At 48.2% G+C, this 18714-nt stretch overlaps 1 protein-coding gene across 5 annotated transcripts in view; it reads right to left on the bottom strand.

The window, feature by feature from the left end:
• The window catches only part of IKBKB (inhibitor of nuclear factor kappa B kinase subunit beta), a 59454-nt gene that overhangs the window by 23887 nt on the left and 16853 nt on the right, over positions 1–18714 (bottom strand). For all 5 annotated transcript variants that reach the window (XR_004442122.1, XM_033232233.1, XM_033232244.1 and 2 more), the window contains 4 exons: positions 17897–18014; positions 14637–14706; positions 2804–2892; positions 1653–1742 (listed from right to left, as the gene is read on the bottom strand). Coding sequence is in view for 4 of the 5 variants with exons in the window: in XM_033232233.1 (XP_033088124.1) it covers positions 1653–1742; positions 2804–2892; positions 14637–14706; positions 17897–18014 (367 nt within the window). In the remaining variant the exon portion in view is untranslated. The remainder of the gene's footprint in view (positions 1–1652; positions 1743–2803; positions 2893–14636; positions 14707–17896; positions 18015–18714) is intronic.

The raw sequence follows: 18714 nt of genomic DNA, 5'->3' as shown, positions 1-18714 counted from the left end.
GTACCATGTGGTTGCAGAAAAGGCCAGGATATTTAGAAACAGGCAGGGAAAATGTGATGCATGGCTGCTGGTAAGGCAGAGAGCTGGGGCGACCGAGGAAGGGAACACAGCATAGGCGTGCTGGGGGTGCAGACTGGGCTCAGCCGGTGGGTGGAGACAGAAAGGACCAGGGCAAGCAAAAGCACAGAGACAGGGTGGTGCACGGTCTGGTTGGAAATGTGAAGCTTAAGGAAGGGCCTAGAAGACCAAACCAAGAGAAGACATTCCGGGATGGGTAGGTCAACCTCTATGTCTGGTTAAGGACAGATGTTTTAGCTCATGTGAGTACATGACTTGACTCAGCTCCTGGTTAGAGCATGGGGTCCCCCTTGCTCAACTGCTGCTGAGCTGAGGAGGACTCCAGAAGGACCTACCGAATCACACATCATATGAACACAGGCACCTGAATCACAGCCCCCTGCGAGTCCTGCTCTGAAAGCTGCAGACTCCTTAAGTCAATCCCAATTGTGGAGGCTACTGCCATCAGCAAGCAACCTAAGACAGGTCTTGCTGGGCAGCTGTGCTAAGCTCTCCTGGAATCTAACTGCCCTCTGCCTCTTCACTGCCCCTACCTCGCCCGCTATTCACTCCTGTTTGGTGTGATTCCTTCTCTACACAGTATCAGGAGTGGGCTTTCCAAAGAGTTGCTCTTTCTCCCACTTAAAACCTATCAATCTCTGCAGAGGTTTTAAGATAAAGTCTAGAACTTTAGCCCAGCCCTTAAGGCCCTTCATAATCTGTGCCCTACCTCGCTCTCAGCTTCAACTCAAGACTCTCTTTTCCTTTTGTGCTCGGTTTCAGCCACACCTTCAGGTCTTCCTGTGTGTGATCCCTTTGCATGGAATTCCCCCTCCTGTCCCCCACCTCCAGCCCTTTTCACCCCCTCACCCTTCAAGTCCCAGACCAGGCTGAGGCCACCCAATACATAATTTCACAACACCCTGCACTCTTGCTTTGTAACATTCACCGCAACTGTAATTTCTTAGTTATCTGCATAAGCATCACAGTAATGCCTGCTTTCCTCCTAAACTCTAAGGTCTGAAGGCAGAAAAGGGCTTCTCTTTTTTCCCCATTGCGCCACCAGCCCTGAGCACAGTGCCTGACACAATATTCTTGAATTAGTGACTCAAACAGAAACCTAATATTCAGACCAAATAATGTAAACAAAGAGTGGGGAGCTCAAAGCTCTGACCCCTCCTCAGTGGCCCCTGAGATACCTCATAGAAACTGTGGTCTCAGCCAGACTTAGTGGCTCCTGCCTGTAGTCTTAGCTGCTCAGGAGGCTGAGGTGGGAGGACCACTCGAGACCAGCATGGATCTGTTTAAAAGCCTTTCCTTTCAGGGAAGACGCTGAAGCACAGAGAGGCTAGGAGATGGTGCAAGGTACATAAGCAGAGCCCTCCGGACGTCAGAGAAGATGACCACATCCCTTCACAGGGCATCTGGTGGCAAAAAATGCTGACCCGACCAGGTTATGAGTGTGACCTTATGCATCTCCGAAACATTCAGAGAGCAGGTGGGATTCAGGTGCTGGGAGTAAGGTGGGAGAGGAGCCCCACAAATGCAGAAGCAGGGAGGAGCCGACAGGCAAACAGGCAAGGCCCACTTCTTACCAGGTACTGCAGGGTCCCCACAAATGATGTACAAAGACTGCCCTGATCCAGCTCCTTGGCATATCCTAGGTCAATAATTTTGTGTATTAACTAAAACAAAAGGAAGGAGAAATCTGAGGGTTACAAGAACACAATGTCCTTCTACAAGGAACCTGACTGCCTGGTGTTAGAGCAGAGGTATTTCTGAATTCCCAGGTACTATTAGATCCCAAACTCCCAAGGAGCTGCCAGATACACAAAGGAATGTCCTCGACATGGTAGATTCAAGGCAAAAGAAAAGGCATATTGTAAAAATGCTAGGCACGTGTCCTCCCACACTCTGCCACGCATCATCAGAGGGAAGCTGAATGAACAGAACAGGCACCAGCCCTCAAGATGGCTAAACCCAGACTTGAAACAGGAAGGACCGCGCCAGCCTCTTCTCAGTAAATACCCTCAGTTCTCAAATCTGAGCACCACTGACAGGAGTGAGTGTGAACTGGAACAAGGGCGAGCCCTGTGGTAGTCACAGACTAGGCCTAGATGCTGAGGGCAGCTGTATGAAGGGATTAGGTGATCTAAGAACTCAGTCACGGCATTCCACTCAGCTGAGCCTGTGCTCACCACCCCAGCTAAACACATAGAGTGGGTAAAAGCCGCAATGTCAAGCTCGCGGGGCAGTCAACACCATGTCCGAGCCATGTAGCCACTGAGGAGGCCACAAAGAGCTCTGGGGAAACTATAGGCTGGACCAGGCTCGGCAGCAGACGCCAGTCCCAGTACCTCTTCCCAGCCACATACACAACCAACTGATCACTGGTTTCCATTTAGCATTGAGAGGCGAGGCTCTTAAGGCAGATGGAAAACAAGAAGTTGATTTCCAAGAAGCGCTAGTCCCAGAGGCTAGGGGTGGAGGTAGGAAGGCAAACATTATTTTCCTTATCAGATTCCTGCAACTTGAGCGACTAACAATGTAATCCATTCAAACCTGCCTCAATCTGCAACAACTTTTTTGCTGAATTTTGTTTCAAATCAAACAGCATTCCCGGAGAATCAAAGCACAGGCAAGGAAATGCAAATACACACAAATATGCAGAGTGTGCTCCTTTCCTCCCAGGCCACTTCCCGGCGCACCCACCTGAGGCTTTCCAAGTCCCAGGAGCGTCACTCACCCTCTGTTCTCCTTGCTGCAGGACGATGTTTTCTGGCTTTAGATCCCGATGGATGATTCTGTTTTCATGAAGGTATCTAAGTGCAGAGGCTGAGGAAGGCGGTGTGGGGAGTGAGTTTTTCTTAAGCCTAAAAAATGCTTTTCATGACAGAATCGCCTCTCCTGCAAAAGATAAACGCTGCGTGCCCCTGAAACATACTCTGACTTGTAGCGCAACACCTCAGGGTGGAGGGCAGGGGCTCTGCCACATGAAGCTTAAACTTCCATCGGAATCCAGCTTACTTGAGCAAAGCACTCTTTGCCTTGCATCCATGAGGTCACCAACTGCAGCCTAGAGCAGTGCTTCTCAAACTATACTACCTGGACCAGCAGCAAACATGCTTGTTCAAAATGTGAAATTCTCGGGCCCCACCTGAGACCTCTGGATTCGAGTCTCAGGGGATGACCCCACCATCTGTGTTAACAAACTCTCCAGGTGATGCTGACGCCAATAAAGTTTTGAGAAGGGAAGCGTCTTTGGTCTAGGGGCTCAAAAATCTAAATTCTATAGGGTAGGCAAGGAAGAAGGGCCCTTGGGGACAGAATCCTATGGTCATATGATTGACAGTCCCAAGAGGTCAGAACCGGCTTCCAGGAAGCAGCAGGGAGGCAGAAGAGGAGAACAGGGACACCTCAACACAGATTTACTATGTGCCCAGTTCTCTGGGAGATTCTATGAAGGATATAAAATAAGGGGCGTCGATCCCCAACTTTAAAGAGCTCAGAATCTAGTTGGAAGAAAGCAGACTGCACAACACTGGCTACGGAGGCATTTGATACCAAGAGCTTCTGCTGTGAGGAGGCAACATGATGATATCACACAAGGAAGGAGCAGCTTGCAGCTCAGACAGCAAGAAGGACATGATTTTACTCTCAAGAGAGGGTGAATAACTTTGATAGACATCCTAGCTCACTGCACTATAAAAGAAAGAAATGAAATAAATACTATTGAAATGAGATAAAATTACTTTTATTTGGAGATGCTATGACTGTAGCCTAGAGAGCTCAACAGACTAAACACCAGAAAAAATTTAGCCGGTTGTCTGGAAACCAACAAGTCTATAGCTTTTCTCTATGTTAGCTATATCCAGTTGCAGTGGAAAAGAAAAAATATCCCATTTACATTAGCAACAAAAACTCTAAAACACCATGGGATACATGTAGCAAAAAGAGCAGTGTATGTAGGAAAGCCATATGGTATAAATGAAACAGTGCAAATAACATTAAAAGGTTTTCAAAGTTTATGTAAAAGATATTATAAGCAAAGCCAAAAGACAAGAGAGGTGGAGAAACAATATCCACAACGCATATGCCAAAGAGTAAAGATACCTAATAGATAAAAAGCACTCACAAATCAGTAAGAGAGCAACTCAGAAGAAAAATGGGGCTGGGTGCGGTGGCTCATGCCCGTAATCCCAACACTTTGGGAGGCCAAGGCAAGTGAATCACCTGAGGTCAGGTGTTCAAGACCAGCTTGGCCAACATGGTGAGACCCTGTATCTACTAAAAATACAAAAAAATGAGCTGGGTGTGGTGGCGGGCCCCTGTAATCCCAGCTACTCGGGAGGCTGAGGCAAGAGAATTGCTTGAACCCAGGAGGCAGAGGTTGCAGTGAGCCAAGATCATGGCCACTGCACTCCAGCCTGGGTAACAGAGTAAGACTCCATCTAAAAAAAAAAGAAAGAAAGAAAAATGGGCAAAGAATGTCAAGTGGTGAGAACGCACAGAAGAGATACAAATGGTGACAATTATATGAAAAGTTGCTTCATTTCACTGGTAGCCCAAGGATACTTACTGCATATCTTGAATGAAATCATTAGAAACAAACAGAAAGTCATTAGGAAATGGTAGAACAAATTATGGTAGTGCCACATTAGAACAGGCAACTCTTGGGTTTGTATGTTCTGACTCAGAGGGATAGTCAATGGTATGATCTGTTTCTTGTTTAAAACTTAAAAAGTCAAAACCACTAATACTGAGAGGTTTAACAATGAGCCCTCTCTATGCTGCCGCTGCCACCACCATTCTCATTCATTCCCTCTCCCCTCTCCCCCTCCCCTCTCCCCTCTCCCCTCTCCCCTCTCCCCTCTCCCCCCCCCCTCTCTCTCGGCAAACCAGGGAAGGGAAGACCCCTGAGGCCCAGGCAGCGATCCTGTCTGCTGTCATGGGCATGGACCTCTGTGCAGGGCAGCGGAAAAGCCTTCCACAGAAACTGAATGAGCAAACACGCTCTGCAAACGCTCTAAGCTGAACATTTCCTGAAAACATATTTAAGAGTCAAACTGAGAGCTGAACAACTAACTTCCACCTTATTAAAGGAGCTCCAGCTCAGAACATTAAGCTATATATGGTGAGTATCTCTTATCCAAAATCCTTGGGATCAGAAGTTTTTCAGTTTGGTTTTTTTTTTTTGGTTTTTTTTTTTTTTTTGATTTTGGAATACTGGCATATTCCTAATGAACCCAAGCTTAAACACAAAATTCATTTGTTTCATATATACCTTATATGAAACAACTGAATTTTTATAAATGATTTTATAGTCTGATGGTAATTTTATACAACAGTTTTAATAATTTTGTGCATGGAACAAAGTTTGTGTTAAGTACTTAAGTGTGGAACTTTCTACTTTTGGCATCATGTCAGTGTTCAAAAACCTTCAGATTTTACAGCCCTTTAGATTTTGGACTTTGGGATTAGGGATGCTCAATCTGTGGTGCCAGATCTCTCCTTACATCTGCTCTTTTAAGTCCAGGCTTCGACCATGTGGTTCCAGCATTTCATACTGTTCCTTATTTTTCATCTCCTTCCTAAGTGACAGAGTAGATTAGCTTAGGTCCAATTAATATCCAGATGAGGTGAAAGACTCACTGCTTTCCACGGGCCTAAAAAATTTTATTTCATCTTGTTCTCAATTGTGTTAATGTTTAAAGATCAATGCTTCTTATCAGCACTTCTATTTTTGTTTTACTAGTTTTTATTTAAAATCAAAGCAAAGCATAATGAAGTAAATGAAGTATAAAAAATAGCTGCACTAACACAGCCTTGTGACGGGGATGGCACTGCTGTTGAATATGAACTACTGGCTGGCAGAGAGCAAGGCCATGCGATAACTCAAAGTGTCTGTTAACTGATAGGTTCATAAAAGACCTGTGTTGGTATATGTCAGGCTGCTGAAGTGTATCAGGATATAATATATAAAAGTGTAGGTTCGTTTTTTCCAAAGCAGAATGTATGGAAGTTAAGATACTGTAATTTGTGCAAGTACACAAGCCCAGACTAAGACAAGGCCCCCAGAGCTGGAGGCATAACATCTCAAGGCAAAACCCAGGGCAGAAGCAGGTGAGATGTCCCCAGGACCCCCCAGTGTAAAGGAGAAGCATTCAGATCAGACCGAAGGCACCACTCTCTATGCCACACGGATTAGAGTTGTCACCAGATCTTCAGTGAGGAGGGGCAGGAGGTTGGTAACTGAATACTCTGACTACTATTAATATCTGTCTATTTTTATGCTTAAACAACTGTATAAAACAAACTTTATTCCTCATTTCGGGGTGGTCATCTATTCTCAAATACCTCTGTCAACTTAATAAAGTCCAGATTTAAAGAATCCAACAGGTATTGTTACACAAAGTTTCTGGGACTGAAATGTAAAAATTCTGATAGGCAAGTCCTCTTAAATGTACCCTGCAGAGAATAAACTTTCAAAACGCTTGGTTCAGTATCACTGTGCTACATTTTACAAAACAGTACTTCAGAGCTGAAGTGAAATGAATCAAAATTGTCTCAAGCCCAGAGAATCTAACTTTGTTTAAATTCAATGGAAAATGAGATATTGAGATAAAGAAAAATACTGTTGTATCTGGAAGTTTATTAAAAATCTAAGTGCCTGGCAATAGCAATAAGACATGTTTATAAAAATTGAAAGCCACACCACAAAGCATAAAAGTGTACCAGGTTATTTCTCATGTTCCCATTACAGAGAAGAGCTGTGAGAAGCACCACATTGCAAACTGTTAAGCTATTCACAACTACACAGTGAGGCCAGGCGTGGTGGCTCACGCCTGTAATCCCAGCACTTTTGGAGGTCGAGGTAGGAGGATCCCTTGAGGCCAAGAGTTTGAGACCAGCCTGGGCAATATAGCAAGACCCTGTCTCTACAAAAAGTTTTTTTAATTAGCCAGGCATGGTGGTGCCCGCCTTCATCCCAGCTACGTGGGAGGCTGAGGTGAGAGGGTCGGTCGCTGGAGCCCAGGAGGTCAAGGCTGCAGTGAAACAGGATCATGCCACTGCACTCTAGCCTGGACAACACAGCAAGACCCTGCCTCTAGAAAAACGCAAAAACTAAAATAAACGACACAGTACAGTGTATGCAGGAAAAACCCAAAAACTAAGATAAACGACACAGTGCATTTCCACAGAGCGGGTCCACGTGGCGGACTTGCCATAGGAAGATAACAGCCTCCTTCTCTCACCCTCCTCAGGAGCCGTGCCCCAGTGGTCACCCCAGCCTTTCCCTGGCTCATGAGGAAGGCACAAACACACAACTGAAGAACATGACAATCCTGTGGGTCTTATTGATGAATCACAGCTCCAAATAACAGCCCTATGTATTTTTTTCAGATGACAAACCACAAACTGGGGAACAGATAAGGGCAGTTAGACTTCCAAGGAAAAAGTAGTTTTATAAGAGTGGGTCCATGAATCTCTATTTATCACAAGTTTAGAGGGATGACTAAGTCCCTTCAGAACATTTTTGTTTGAGCAACATTCCATAGAGAACAGGTGGAAAGATAAATGGTCCAAAAGGCTGAGATAGAGGTTAGAAGGGTAAAAAGATGGCTGTCACTGGCTGATCATCCAAGTCACCACTAAGTAAGAAAGGCAACGGTATGTCCGTTCCCTCGGTAAAACCGCCTGCTTGGGTCCTACTGTGCCAGCCACTTCAATGTCACTGGGCTTCCCAAACAAAACAGACTGGAAGGCCAGCTGTGGACACATGGAGAGAGACTGAGTCTGGCTAACTAGGTTACTTGGCTAAAATAGCCTTTGATTAATCAGTGAGGCAGCAAGGCAGTAATGCTGGGTGCTGAGGAGAAAGTGTGACAACTTCACTAATTCATTTAACAAGACTCTATCAAGTGTCCACTATCTACACACAATGGGAAATGTTGTCACTGAATCAAAGCCTTTTCCTAACTTCCTGCACAGTCTGGACAACTGGGTCCCCAAACCCAGAGGTCAGCCCTCACTGCCAAGGCACAGACAGAAATCACAGAGCAGTAATGGCAATGCCAAGTGTCAAAGGAGCAAATGAGGTGACACCAGCAGAAGGACCCACAGGAGAATCCCCGTGGCCCCAGGCCAGGCAGTCCCCACAGAGGGGCAGGTCTGCAGCTGTGTGCAAAGGACGGGCAGGTTCAGGGTCTCTGCGAGGTGTGAGAACAGCTTCCACAAGGGGCAACGCGTGCGAGACCAGCAAAGGGCTGACAGGTGGGTTTGGAATCATGCACAGAAGCTGGTGAATGTGTTCCGTGGGTCACGTGCAAAGGTTGGCAGGTGGGTTCCGAGGATCATGCCTAGAAGCTGGCGGGTGGGTTCTGTGGGTCACACACAGAGGCTGGCAGGTGGGTTCCGCGGGTCATACACAGAGGTTGGCAAGTGGGTTCCGAGGGTCACACCTGGAGGCTGGCAGGTGGGTTCCGAGGGTCACACCCGGAGGCTGACAGGTGGGTTCCAAGGGTCACACACAGGTTGATGGGTGGGTCCCGTGGGTCATGCCCAGGGCTGGCTGCCATGGGTGGGAGAAAGGCACAGTGAAGGGACTGGGCCTTTATCTAAGAGCGGACTGTGATGGAAGTGCCCTTCCAAGACAGAAGAGTAGATTAGTACACAGGGTTAAGGAGGCCAGGGAGGAGGTCGCTGCAGGGATTTGCTCTGATATTGAATCAGTGGAAGCAGTGGTCTGCGGCCTCCGTAATGCAAGGCTATGAGCAGGAGCAGAGGCTGACTCTGAGGGACCAGGTTCGACAGGGACACTCGGTCCTGGGCAGCAGGCAGAAAATGGCACCGTGACACAAGAGACAGGATGGCAGGAGGGACCTGGCTGAAGACGATGACCAGGGCTTCTACTGGAAGTGACTTTGGAAGAAAGACCCAGCAGACGTGGATATGACTTTAGGATGAGTTCAGGGTTGAATTCCAGATTCTGGGAACAATATGGTGAGAAACAGGCCACGAGAACAGCCAGGCAAACAGAAAGTCAAGGAGCAGCGGCCAGCTGGCGCAGGGGCAGGGAGGGAAGGATGGACAGGCCAACACAGGGGCAGGCAGTGGAGATGAGACACAGAGCCTGTGGGAAGCAGTTAGGCCACCAGTTAGGGGATGTCAGAGATGTCCCGGGGTCACCATTCCGAAAGCCAGATTCCTGGACAGTGAAATGGAGTTGTTAGAGGGAGATGGGACCCTAGAGAGCACTCAGAGGTCCAAACCCCTCATCCTAAAGTAGGGGACGCTGTGGCCACGACATTCCGTGCCTCGCCCAAGGCTCTAGAGCTGTAAAGTGGAGGAGCCATGACTGAGGGCTGGCTGTCATCTCTCTCACTGTTACTGTATTTATTAACCTGGTTACTTATGCTTTCCAAAAAGCTTTCTGTGCAAATGATCTGTGGTCAGGTCATCATCTTTTGTTATAATCCACACTTCAGTCAGATGGATGCATTCAACAGAACCAGTCAGAAGATCCACAGTGCTAGACGGTGCACCTGATGTGCAGTTCCCGGAATGGAGTTATCTTCCCCAAAGCCAAGTGTTTTCTCTGCAACCCTCCGCTCTTTAACACTGAAGTCCTGGACACCTGCTAGGAGCAGCTCCAGCAGGAACAGAGGTGGGGCTCAGAGAAGGAAGCAGGGACAGCAACAGAGGGGTGGGTTCCCGAAGGCTTGGGGCACAGGATGGTGTCACCACAGCAGACTGGCCACCTGCAGAATCCAGGAAGGCTGATTCCAATCTAAGATCTGGTAAGGCCCAGGCGGGCCCAGCAGAGTCACACCCCACCAGGCAGGAGAGAGTGCTACAGCCTGCCCCACAATCTCGAGTGCTCAGAATTTGGCACCTCTGTTACCAAAAGAAAATACACGCCAATGTTTTCCAAAGGATAATGAGCAAGACTGTTTAAATAGAGTCCACTCACATATAACTTCCTTGAGCTATTTTAGGGTCATATTATGTGGCAGTCCACATCATTTCCAGCTGCTCCACATAGGTCCCGGGTCTCCTATCAGCATGGAGTGATGGTCTGGCAGAAGAGTCCTGGCCAGGACACAGGGGGCTCACCTCTGTGCCCGCCAGGCAGCTGCTCAGTTCCTTTTTTTTTTTTTGAGACAGGGTCTCGCTCTTGTCCAGGCTGGAGTACAATGGCGTGATCCCAGCTCACTGCAACCTCTGCCTCCCAAGTTCAAGTGATTCTCCTGCCTCAGTCTCCTGAGTAGCTGGAACTACAGGCACACACCACCACACCCAGCTAATTTTTGTATTTTTAGTAGAGATGGGGTTTCACCATGTTGGCCAGGCTGGTCTCAAACTCTTGACCTCAGGTTATCCACCTGCCTCGGCCTCCCACAGTACTGGGATTCTAGGCATGAGCCACCGCGCCTGGCCATCTGCTCATTTCTCACAGGCACTCTGCAGCATCTTCTTGGGCAATTTGAAATTCAGTGGAAAAATCCTATCCATGTCTATTATCTTGACACTGTTCTGAGCAGGTGTCTCTGGGAGGTTAGTGGCACAGAAGAGAGTAGGGGCCAACAGTTTAATCCAGAAGAGCAGGAAATGAATCCCGGACCCAGGGGTCAAGGGTGTGGCTCTGCCACTTATCTTAAGTCAACCTGGCAGAGAACAGCACTGGCAACTCCAACAAAGGAAATGTGGGGCCAGCACTTGGAACAAACTGGAACAAAATATGCTCAGGAAATGCTCCAAAATACAAAAGAGCTATGTTAGATGAACTCTGGCTCAGTCACCAGATCCTTGCAAAAAGAAATTTAATGGATTTGGTACACAAATCAGAAACAGGGATAAAATTAAAATACGAGCTCATCAGCAGCCTCAACCACAAAACCGGGGCTGTACTGCACCCAAAAGGTGGTGGAGATGGGAATGGGTCTGAGGAAGGCCAGCCTCTTCCAGGATGGGAGTCTCAGAAGGCACCCACCCATGTGGTTCCCTGGATCCAGCCTCAGATCATGCATGCCCTAAAGAAGGCACTGAGGGTTTCCAAAATGGGGAGGCCAAAAATCAAAATCCAGAGCGGGAAGGAAATGAGCAAGGAACTAACACTTGCTGACTGCATATTCTGCAGAAACAGAGCACTGTGCTAGAAGCTTTATTTGTATCACCTCATTTTATTCCACAACAATTCTAACAAGGTAAGTAACACTCCCATTTTACCGCTAATAAAAGGGTGTAAGTAACGTGCCCACAGTCACACTGCTAATACGCAGAGGAGCTAGTATTGGACCTGGAGCTGTTCATGATGTGTGGACATCTGATTTAAATAATAATAATAAAAAAATAAACTAGGTCCTTACTTATTTTAATTTCCTTTAGGATTTATTTCATTCATTTGACAAATTTTTTTTTTCTTTTTTTTTTTGAGATGGAGCTTTACTCTTATTGCCCAGGCTGGAGTGCAATGGAGCCATCTTGGCTCACTGCAACCTCCACCTCCCAGGTTCAAGTGATTCTCCTGCCTCAGCCCCCAATAAGTGGCTGGGATCACAGGCATGCAGCACCACACCTGGCTAATTTAGTTTTTGTTTTTGTTTTTCGTACTTTTAGTAGAGACAGGGTTTCACCATGTTGGCCAGGCTGGCCTCAAACTGACCTCATGATCCGCCCACCTTGGCCTCCCAAAGTGCTGGGATTACAGGTGTGAGCTACCGCATCCAGCCTAATTTAGTATTTTTAGTAGAGACAGGGTTTCTCCATGTTGGTCAGGCTGGTCTCAAACTCCTGACCTCAGGCGATCAGCCTGCTTCCACCTCCCAAAGTGCTGGGATTACAGGCATGAGCCACCGCACTCGGCCCTCATTTGACAAATATTTATAGAGAAGCTGATATACTGCTATTCTGGATGCTGGAGATACAGCAGTGACTGAAGTTTGTGCCCTTAAGAAGTTTAACTGTAGTGTACTAGTTAGTACTTCAAAGTCGAATTATTTCCAACTCAGGGGTCACAGAGAAGACAGAGAATCAGCAACCTACAGAATTTAATATTCACCTACCTATCTATCTGTAGGAGACTTGTAGCACACAAGCACTTAAGAACTCACCTGTTTTCATTATTCTAATTTATGTGTAACTTAAATACATAGACATACACAATTTGAATACAATAATATAAAAGCTACCACACAAGTCAATGGTAACTGAATTCAAAAGTGGACTCAGACCAAAAGAATATGTAACCAGAGAGGTTCTGTGAATATCAGCAGCAAAGCACCTGCAGAATAAACAACCATGTAAGGAAGCTGAGAGTTATGTGCACTTGTGCCAATATATATATATATTTTTTCCAAGATGGAGTCTCACTCTGTCACCAGACTGGAGTGCAATGGCTCGATCTCAGCTTACTGCAACCTCTCCGCCTCCTTGGTTCAAGCAATTCTCTGCCTCAGCCTCCCAAGTAGCTGGAATCACAGGCGCCCGTCACCACGCCCAGCTAATTTTTGTGTTTTTAGTAGAGATGGGGTTTCACCATCTTGGCCAGACTGGTCTTGAACTCCTGACCTTGTGATCCACCCACCTCAGCCCCACAAAGTGCTGGGATTGCAGGCATGAGCCACCGCACCCTGCACTTGTGCCAATAATTTAAAGACTTTTGGCAGGGCATGGTGGCTTATGCCTATAATCCCAGCACTTTGGGAGGCTGAGATGGGTGGATCACTTGAGGTCAAGAGTTCGAGACCATCCTGGCCAACATGGTGAAACCCTGTCTCTACTAAAAATACAACAATTAGCCAGGTGTGGTGGCACGCACCTGTAATCCCAGCTACTCAGGAGGCTCGCAGAGGAGAATCACTTGGATTTGGGAGGCAGAGGTTGCAGTGAGCCAAGGTCGCCTACTGCACTCCAGCCTGGGCAACAGAGTGAACCACCGTCTCAAAAAAAAAAAAAAAAAAAAGACTTTCGTAATAACTACTTGCTAAATCATCAATAGCCTAAGGAGTGAAAGAAAACTATCTGAGAGAAAAACATCAAAATAATAATAATAATAACTTGACAAAGCTCTAACCAAAGAGAAACAAAATAAAAGTCACCCATGAAAAGCAAGAGAATATTCCCCAACCTGCTAACCTGCCTTCAACCCAGTTCGACAGAGAACAAATGAAGAATCTGGCCACTGATGTAAAAAATACAATCGAGTAAGCCTCCAAGCAAAACATGGATGGGTGAGCCTTGGGTCAGGCAGTCAAGAAAACAAGTGGAATTTCTAACTGATGGATTATGCTCTAGGAAGACAGACAAGATTCATGCAGGCCATGCACAGGGGGTCCCTTGGGCCAGCACTGGGTGCTCACTCGAGTCAGATAAAACTGGTGTAATGTCAACTTATCCTCCATGTGAAATCCACCCAAAGGGACGAAGACATAGCATAGAGCGAGATGGGAATTTTCTATGTCAGACTATTTGGATCTTAACCTTAAATATGTCATTGCTTGACTTTTCCCCTTCCTTTTCTTCTTGCTTCTCCTCTGTCAAAAGCAGCAGTCAGGAAGAGACCAGATCCACACTAGCAAGACAAAGTGTTGGACCATCAACCCTTCCAGGCCCTGGCTTAGAGAACACAGCTTTACAAATGAGGGAGAATGTTAACATCCGGTGAACTGAGGGGAATGGTATGTGATTTTCGCTGTAGTACTCTTTTAATTTTTTATATATTTGACAATTTTCCAAAAAAAGCTTGAGCAAACAAAAAGAAAAAATATATACAGCTTTGAAAGGTTGAGGTAGGGGAAGCATGAAAATGGCATCATTCTCCAAATCTGGGAGCAAAGAGTCAAAGATAAATTATCGATAACTCTAAACCTTAGACTCCAACTATCAACTTGCACCAACAATCTTGGAGATTATTTTTTTAAAAAACAAAAAACCCTGAGCAAGTCCCTCTCCCTTGTGACGTCTGTCTCCCCAGGCTGGGGCCAGGTGCTGACCTTCAGCCCCCAGCCCTCAAGCCCCTACTGAGTGGGCGCCAGGGTCCAGGAGGCTCCATTGGCCTCTGCAGGCTGAGGTCACTCTTCTCAATGAATGGCCAACTTGGCCTTCTCAGAGGGTGCCGCAGATGCCCTCATTTGGGGATGCCAACAGTACCCATGGGATTAAACAAGGACAGTTTTTCCTACGCCTCTTGTTGGCAAAGAACTACCAACGTGGGAGCGGAAAAATTCACTGCCAAGGGACAAAACTCATTCGAATGACAACCTATTCCAGTGCTGGCCATTCCAGGAAAGGAGGGAGGGGAGCTTTATAATGGGAAAGGAAATCTGTTATTCCCTACACATCATAATTCACCTGATGAGTTAATCAGGAAGGAAGGGAAACCTATTTGAGTTCAGCGTCTGTCTGGATGACTCCTTTTTGACCTCCCTACTCCACCACAGTCTCCCCTCCCCGGGCTCCCATTACCCCTCCACAGAGACCAAAGGATTGAAGTGTTTGCCTGCAGTGCTCCGCAGGGACTCATGGGGCACCACACTCTCCCTGAAGGACATGGCCTGACTTCTGGGGCTGGGATTTACCAATGTCACTCAGCAAGGTGAGGATGGCACCTTCCCGCAGACCACAGCAATTCTCAAACTGGTTCAGGTACTGTCAAGAAAGTGAGAAGTGGCATCAGAGCTGGTGGTCACAAACCACCAGAAATCCACACGTGTCTCTTACCAGCCCATGTGATGGAAGTGCTGACCCTGGGCCCTGGTCTTTAGGGGACCTGCTTTTGAGGAAGCTAGGGCAGCAGGACTAGCAGGGATTGGCCGGAGGAGGAGGAGGAAGAAGAGGAGGATGAAGCAGTCCTGACCACCCCAGGGCTCTCACATCCTCACAGCAAGGGGCCCCTGGGGCGAGGAAAGTTCGATTTTCACTGGCTGCTGCAGTTCTGAGCAAGGCAGGACGAAGTCTAAGCACAGGAAATAGGAATTCTCTGTGCCTGAGAGTCCTAGAGATGGGCCAGGCTGGGAGGGCATCACTGGAAACCACCCTCTGACCACTGCCCTGCCATCTCCTAGCCACGTAGGTGATAGTAACAGTAGGGAATGGTTACTGAGCACTGACTACGTGCCAGGGGCTGGAAGAGCTCTGCACGGACTAGCTCGGCAAAGCCTTCCCTGCGTGATCTCATTTAATACTAACCACCACCACTGAGTAAGTACGGGTGGAATCCCCATGTTGGAGGAGGAAACTGAGGTTACACGGTCGAATACCTGTCAGCTCACACAGCTGTAAGAGGGCAGTGCTGGAATGCGGCGCCAGGTCAATCTGAAACTCAAGCCCAGGCCCTTAATCCCCTGCCTTCCTGGCCCCCTTGACTGTCAAGAGGCTCCGTGTGCTGCTGGGAGCTGGCCTCCGAAGAAGGCAGAGAGAGGAGCTTCCCAGCTGAGTCTCACTGTCAGGAACTCACATCATGTTCATAAACCCTCAAGAGTCTGTTCACGTACCTAGCATGTAGACTTTTAACATCGACTCTTACATGTCCCCACTTGCTGGCCAAGCCTGCCTCTCCTTGCCCACGGTTGTATTATAGATTTGAACTTTTTAGAGGGGAAAAAAGGAAACAACAGATAACAAGACACTGGGCAACAGTGTCCTCCCCTAACCCCACTGGGTGACAGCAAGGACAGGGGTTCCTTAGGATGCGAGTCGTTCCTGCCTCCCCCTCAATCATCCTGCAACCCACGCCAGGTCAGTCATGTTAAACTTTCCATCTCTTCTTCCCTGGCTCATTGGCTCTTTGCCACCTAAAAGACCAAGTCTAAAAGCCTCTGCCTCACTTCAGAGCCCTCTGTAATCTGGCCACATCCCACCTACTTCCTGGCTGCCCTCTGAGAAGTCTCCACTTGACTGCAACATGGCTTTATCTCTACACAGCTGCAGTCAGTAATGGGTGACTGTCAAAGGTTAGAAAAATAAGGAAAAAATCAAAGTGCTGTCAAGTTCCCCCATCTCTCACTGTGGGTCATGCCAAGGGCTGTGTTCATATCCTGCTGTGAGTGCCACTCCCAGGACATGCCTATCTCCGGGGAGAGCCACTCTGGCAGGCCAAGCCCCATGGAAAGTTTCCTTTTATTTTATTTATCTGTCTATTTCTTCTGAGACAGGATTATCTTTTTTCTTGAGACTAAGTCTTGCTCTGTCGCCTAGGCTGGCATGCAGTGGCACAATCATAGCTCACTGTAGCCTCAACCTCCCAGGCTCAAGCCATCCTCCCAGTCCTGCCTCCAAAATAGTGGGGACTACAAGTGCACACTACCACACCTGGCTAATTTTTCATTTTTTATTTTTTGAGGAGATAGGGCCTTGGTATGTTGCCAGGCTGGTCTCAAACTCCTGGCCTCAAGCTATCCTCCTGTCTCAGCTTCCCAAAGTGGAAAGGTTTTGTGTTTTTTTTTTCAAGAGGCACAAGGGCCTGGAGGAACAGTAAGAGTAGCACCTGAAGTGTGTCTGGGAATGGCCACTGAAAGGGAATAAACGCCTGGGCTCCCACCCTCACTGTCGTGACCCTTCCAAAGTAAAGAGGTGCACTCGCAGAGTAACCGACCTCCTTTTCAATTAAAATAAAAATGTTTTTGGCTGGGCACAGTGGCTCACACCTGTAGTCCCAGCACCTTGGGAGGCTGAGGGGGGTGATCATTTGAGGTCAGGAGTTCGAGACCAGCCTGGCTTATGTGGCAAAACCCTGCCTCTACCAAAAATACAAAAGTTAGCCGGGCATGGGGGTGGGCACCTATAATCCCAGCTACTCGGGAGGCTGAGGCAGGAGAATCACTTGGACCTAGAAGGCAGAGGCTGCAGTGAGTCGAGATCACGCCACTGCACTCCAGCCTGGGCAATAGAGTGAGACTCTGTCTCAAAAAAAAAATTATTTTGTTCAGAGCTTCCAGTTATCATAATGTTATATGGCCCTATTCAGTCTTAGAGATGGAGAGGTGGCCTGTGGCTAGGTCTGTGTGGACTGGGACCCAGGCTCTGCTGCTACAGTTGTGTGAGGCCCAACCTCTCTGGGCCGTGAAATCCACCCGTGATGTGGGAACCATACCTGTGCACTCATGTGTAAGCTGTTGGAAATCAAATGAGGTAACATGTACTAGCAGGCTGTGTGGTACTGTCACAGGGAACAATGGGGAGGAGGGCACCCAACTGCCCCTGAAACCAGAAGGGGCTGCCGTCTACCCACCAGAAGTGAACATTCTAGGGAAGAGGAGGTGGTGTGGTGAGAAGGTGGAGAGCAGACCCCACAGATGAGTCCAAGTGGGTCAGGTAGGTTGGGTGGGTCGGATGGGTTGGAGCAGGTCTGCAGTCCTGGCCCAGCTCTCTGATGATGAATCCCACTCCCTCTCCGCTATGCTCCCTGCCCCCGTGTGTGGTGCTATCCCATCTCTGGAATAAGATCCCTCCTAATAAGGAGAGTAGTGGCGCTGGCACCAAAGGCCTAATGTGGCCCTAACACGCCCAGGGAGGAAGCATGTGTTTTGGAACTTGCCCAGTCCTTCCCCACGCCCAGACCTGTAATGAGTTTTCCTTGTCATTGGAGTAATTCCAGCAGAGTGTGCAGCATGCCCTTCCCCCTTCCCTGGTGTTCTCGGAAGTGCCTTTGACTTACACACACACACCAGCCCCAGGTGGACAGGGAACAGAGGATCTGAGAGGCAAAGCAGCCCTGCTGGATTTGCTGGGGGTCCCCAAGCTTCCTGATGATGACAGAAGTGAAAGGTCTCCCCATCCCCCTTCCTGGTGTCCCACGTGCCCAGACAGGCTGTATGCCTGGCAGCCGCGGGAGCCTCACCTTCCGGAGATCTCCTCCTTGGCAATACTCCATGGCCAGCAGGGGCAAGTCATTGGGCGCCAAGTTCTGCATCCCCTCAGGGACATCTCGGGCAGCCACCACATTGGGGTGGGTCAGCCTAGGAAGGAGGAAAACCAATGAGAGTAGAGCCAGACTCCTGCCCAGACCCATCCCTACCACCCCCATCAGGTCTCAGCAACAAAGGCCCAGGATAACCCAGGGCTTCGAAACAGAGGAAGACAGAGCCCAGGATGGGTGGCCAACTGCAATGCCCCGGTCAGTGGCATGCACCCAGCCCCACCCGCAGCACCAGAACTCAGACGCTGAGGGCGCACTGCGTGTAACTTCCATTTTCTGTGCGTGCTACATCCCAAGTCCTCATCGTGCTGCCAAACTGCTCCTTTGAGGTCCTTCCAATCTCATGCCCTCCACATGGGGGGGATGTGTCACACATGCAAGCAGGCAAACAAGGTGGTGCCTGCTCTTTTTGTTTTCGTATTTTTTTTTCTTTTCTCTGTTTATTTTTCGGCAGGTTGATTCACCCACACACATCACCCCAAGGTAGACACACAGAGAGGGATCTGAGAAGGAACTCATGTAACCAGATGGAACCATGATGTAACCAAATGGCACTTCCTCTTTTTAAGAGGCTGGCAGAGGAGCCCCTGCTTGGTGTCCTCCTCGCTGGCTCTTTCGGAGCCCACCTCACTAGCTAGGGGGTCAGCAGCCACCGGGCAGATGTACGGCCCAGTCTCCACGCTAGAGGAATAAATGTCAGCGGCAGCATGACAGCAGAGAACGGTCACGTACCACCTTGG

The sequence above is a fragment of the Trachypithecus francoisi genome, unplaced genomic scaffold, assembly GCF_009764315.1.
Source record: "Trachypithecus francoisi isolate TF-2019V2 unplaced genomic scaffold, Tfra_2.0 Contig01440, whole genome shotgun sequence".
Taxonomy (NCBI): domain Eukaryota; kingdom Metazoa; phylum Chordata; class Mammalia; order Primates; family Cercopithecidae; genus Trachypithecus; species Trachypithecus francoisi.
The sequence above is the reverse complement of the archived record's forward strand: the minus strand, read 5'-3'. Positions and strand labels throughout refer to the sequence as shown.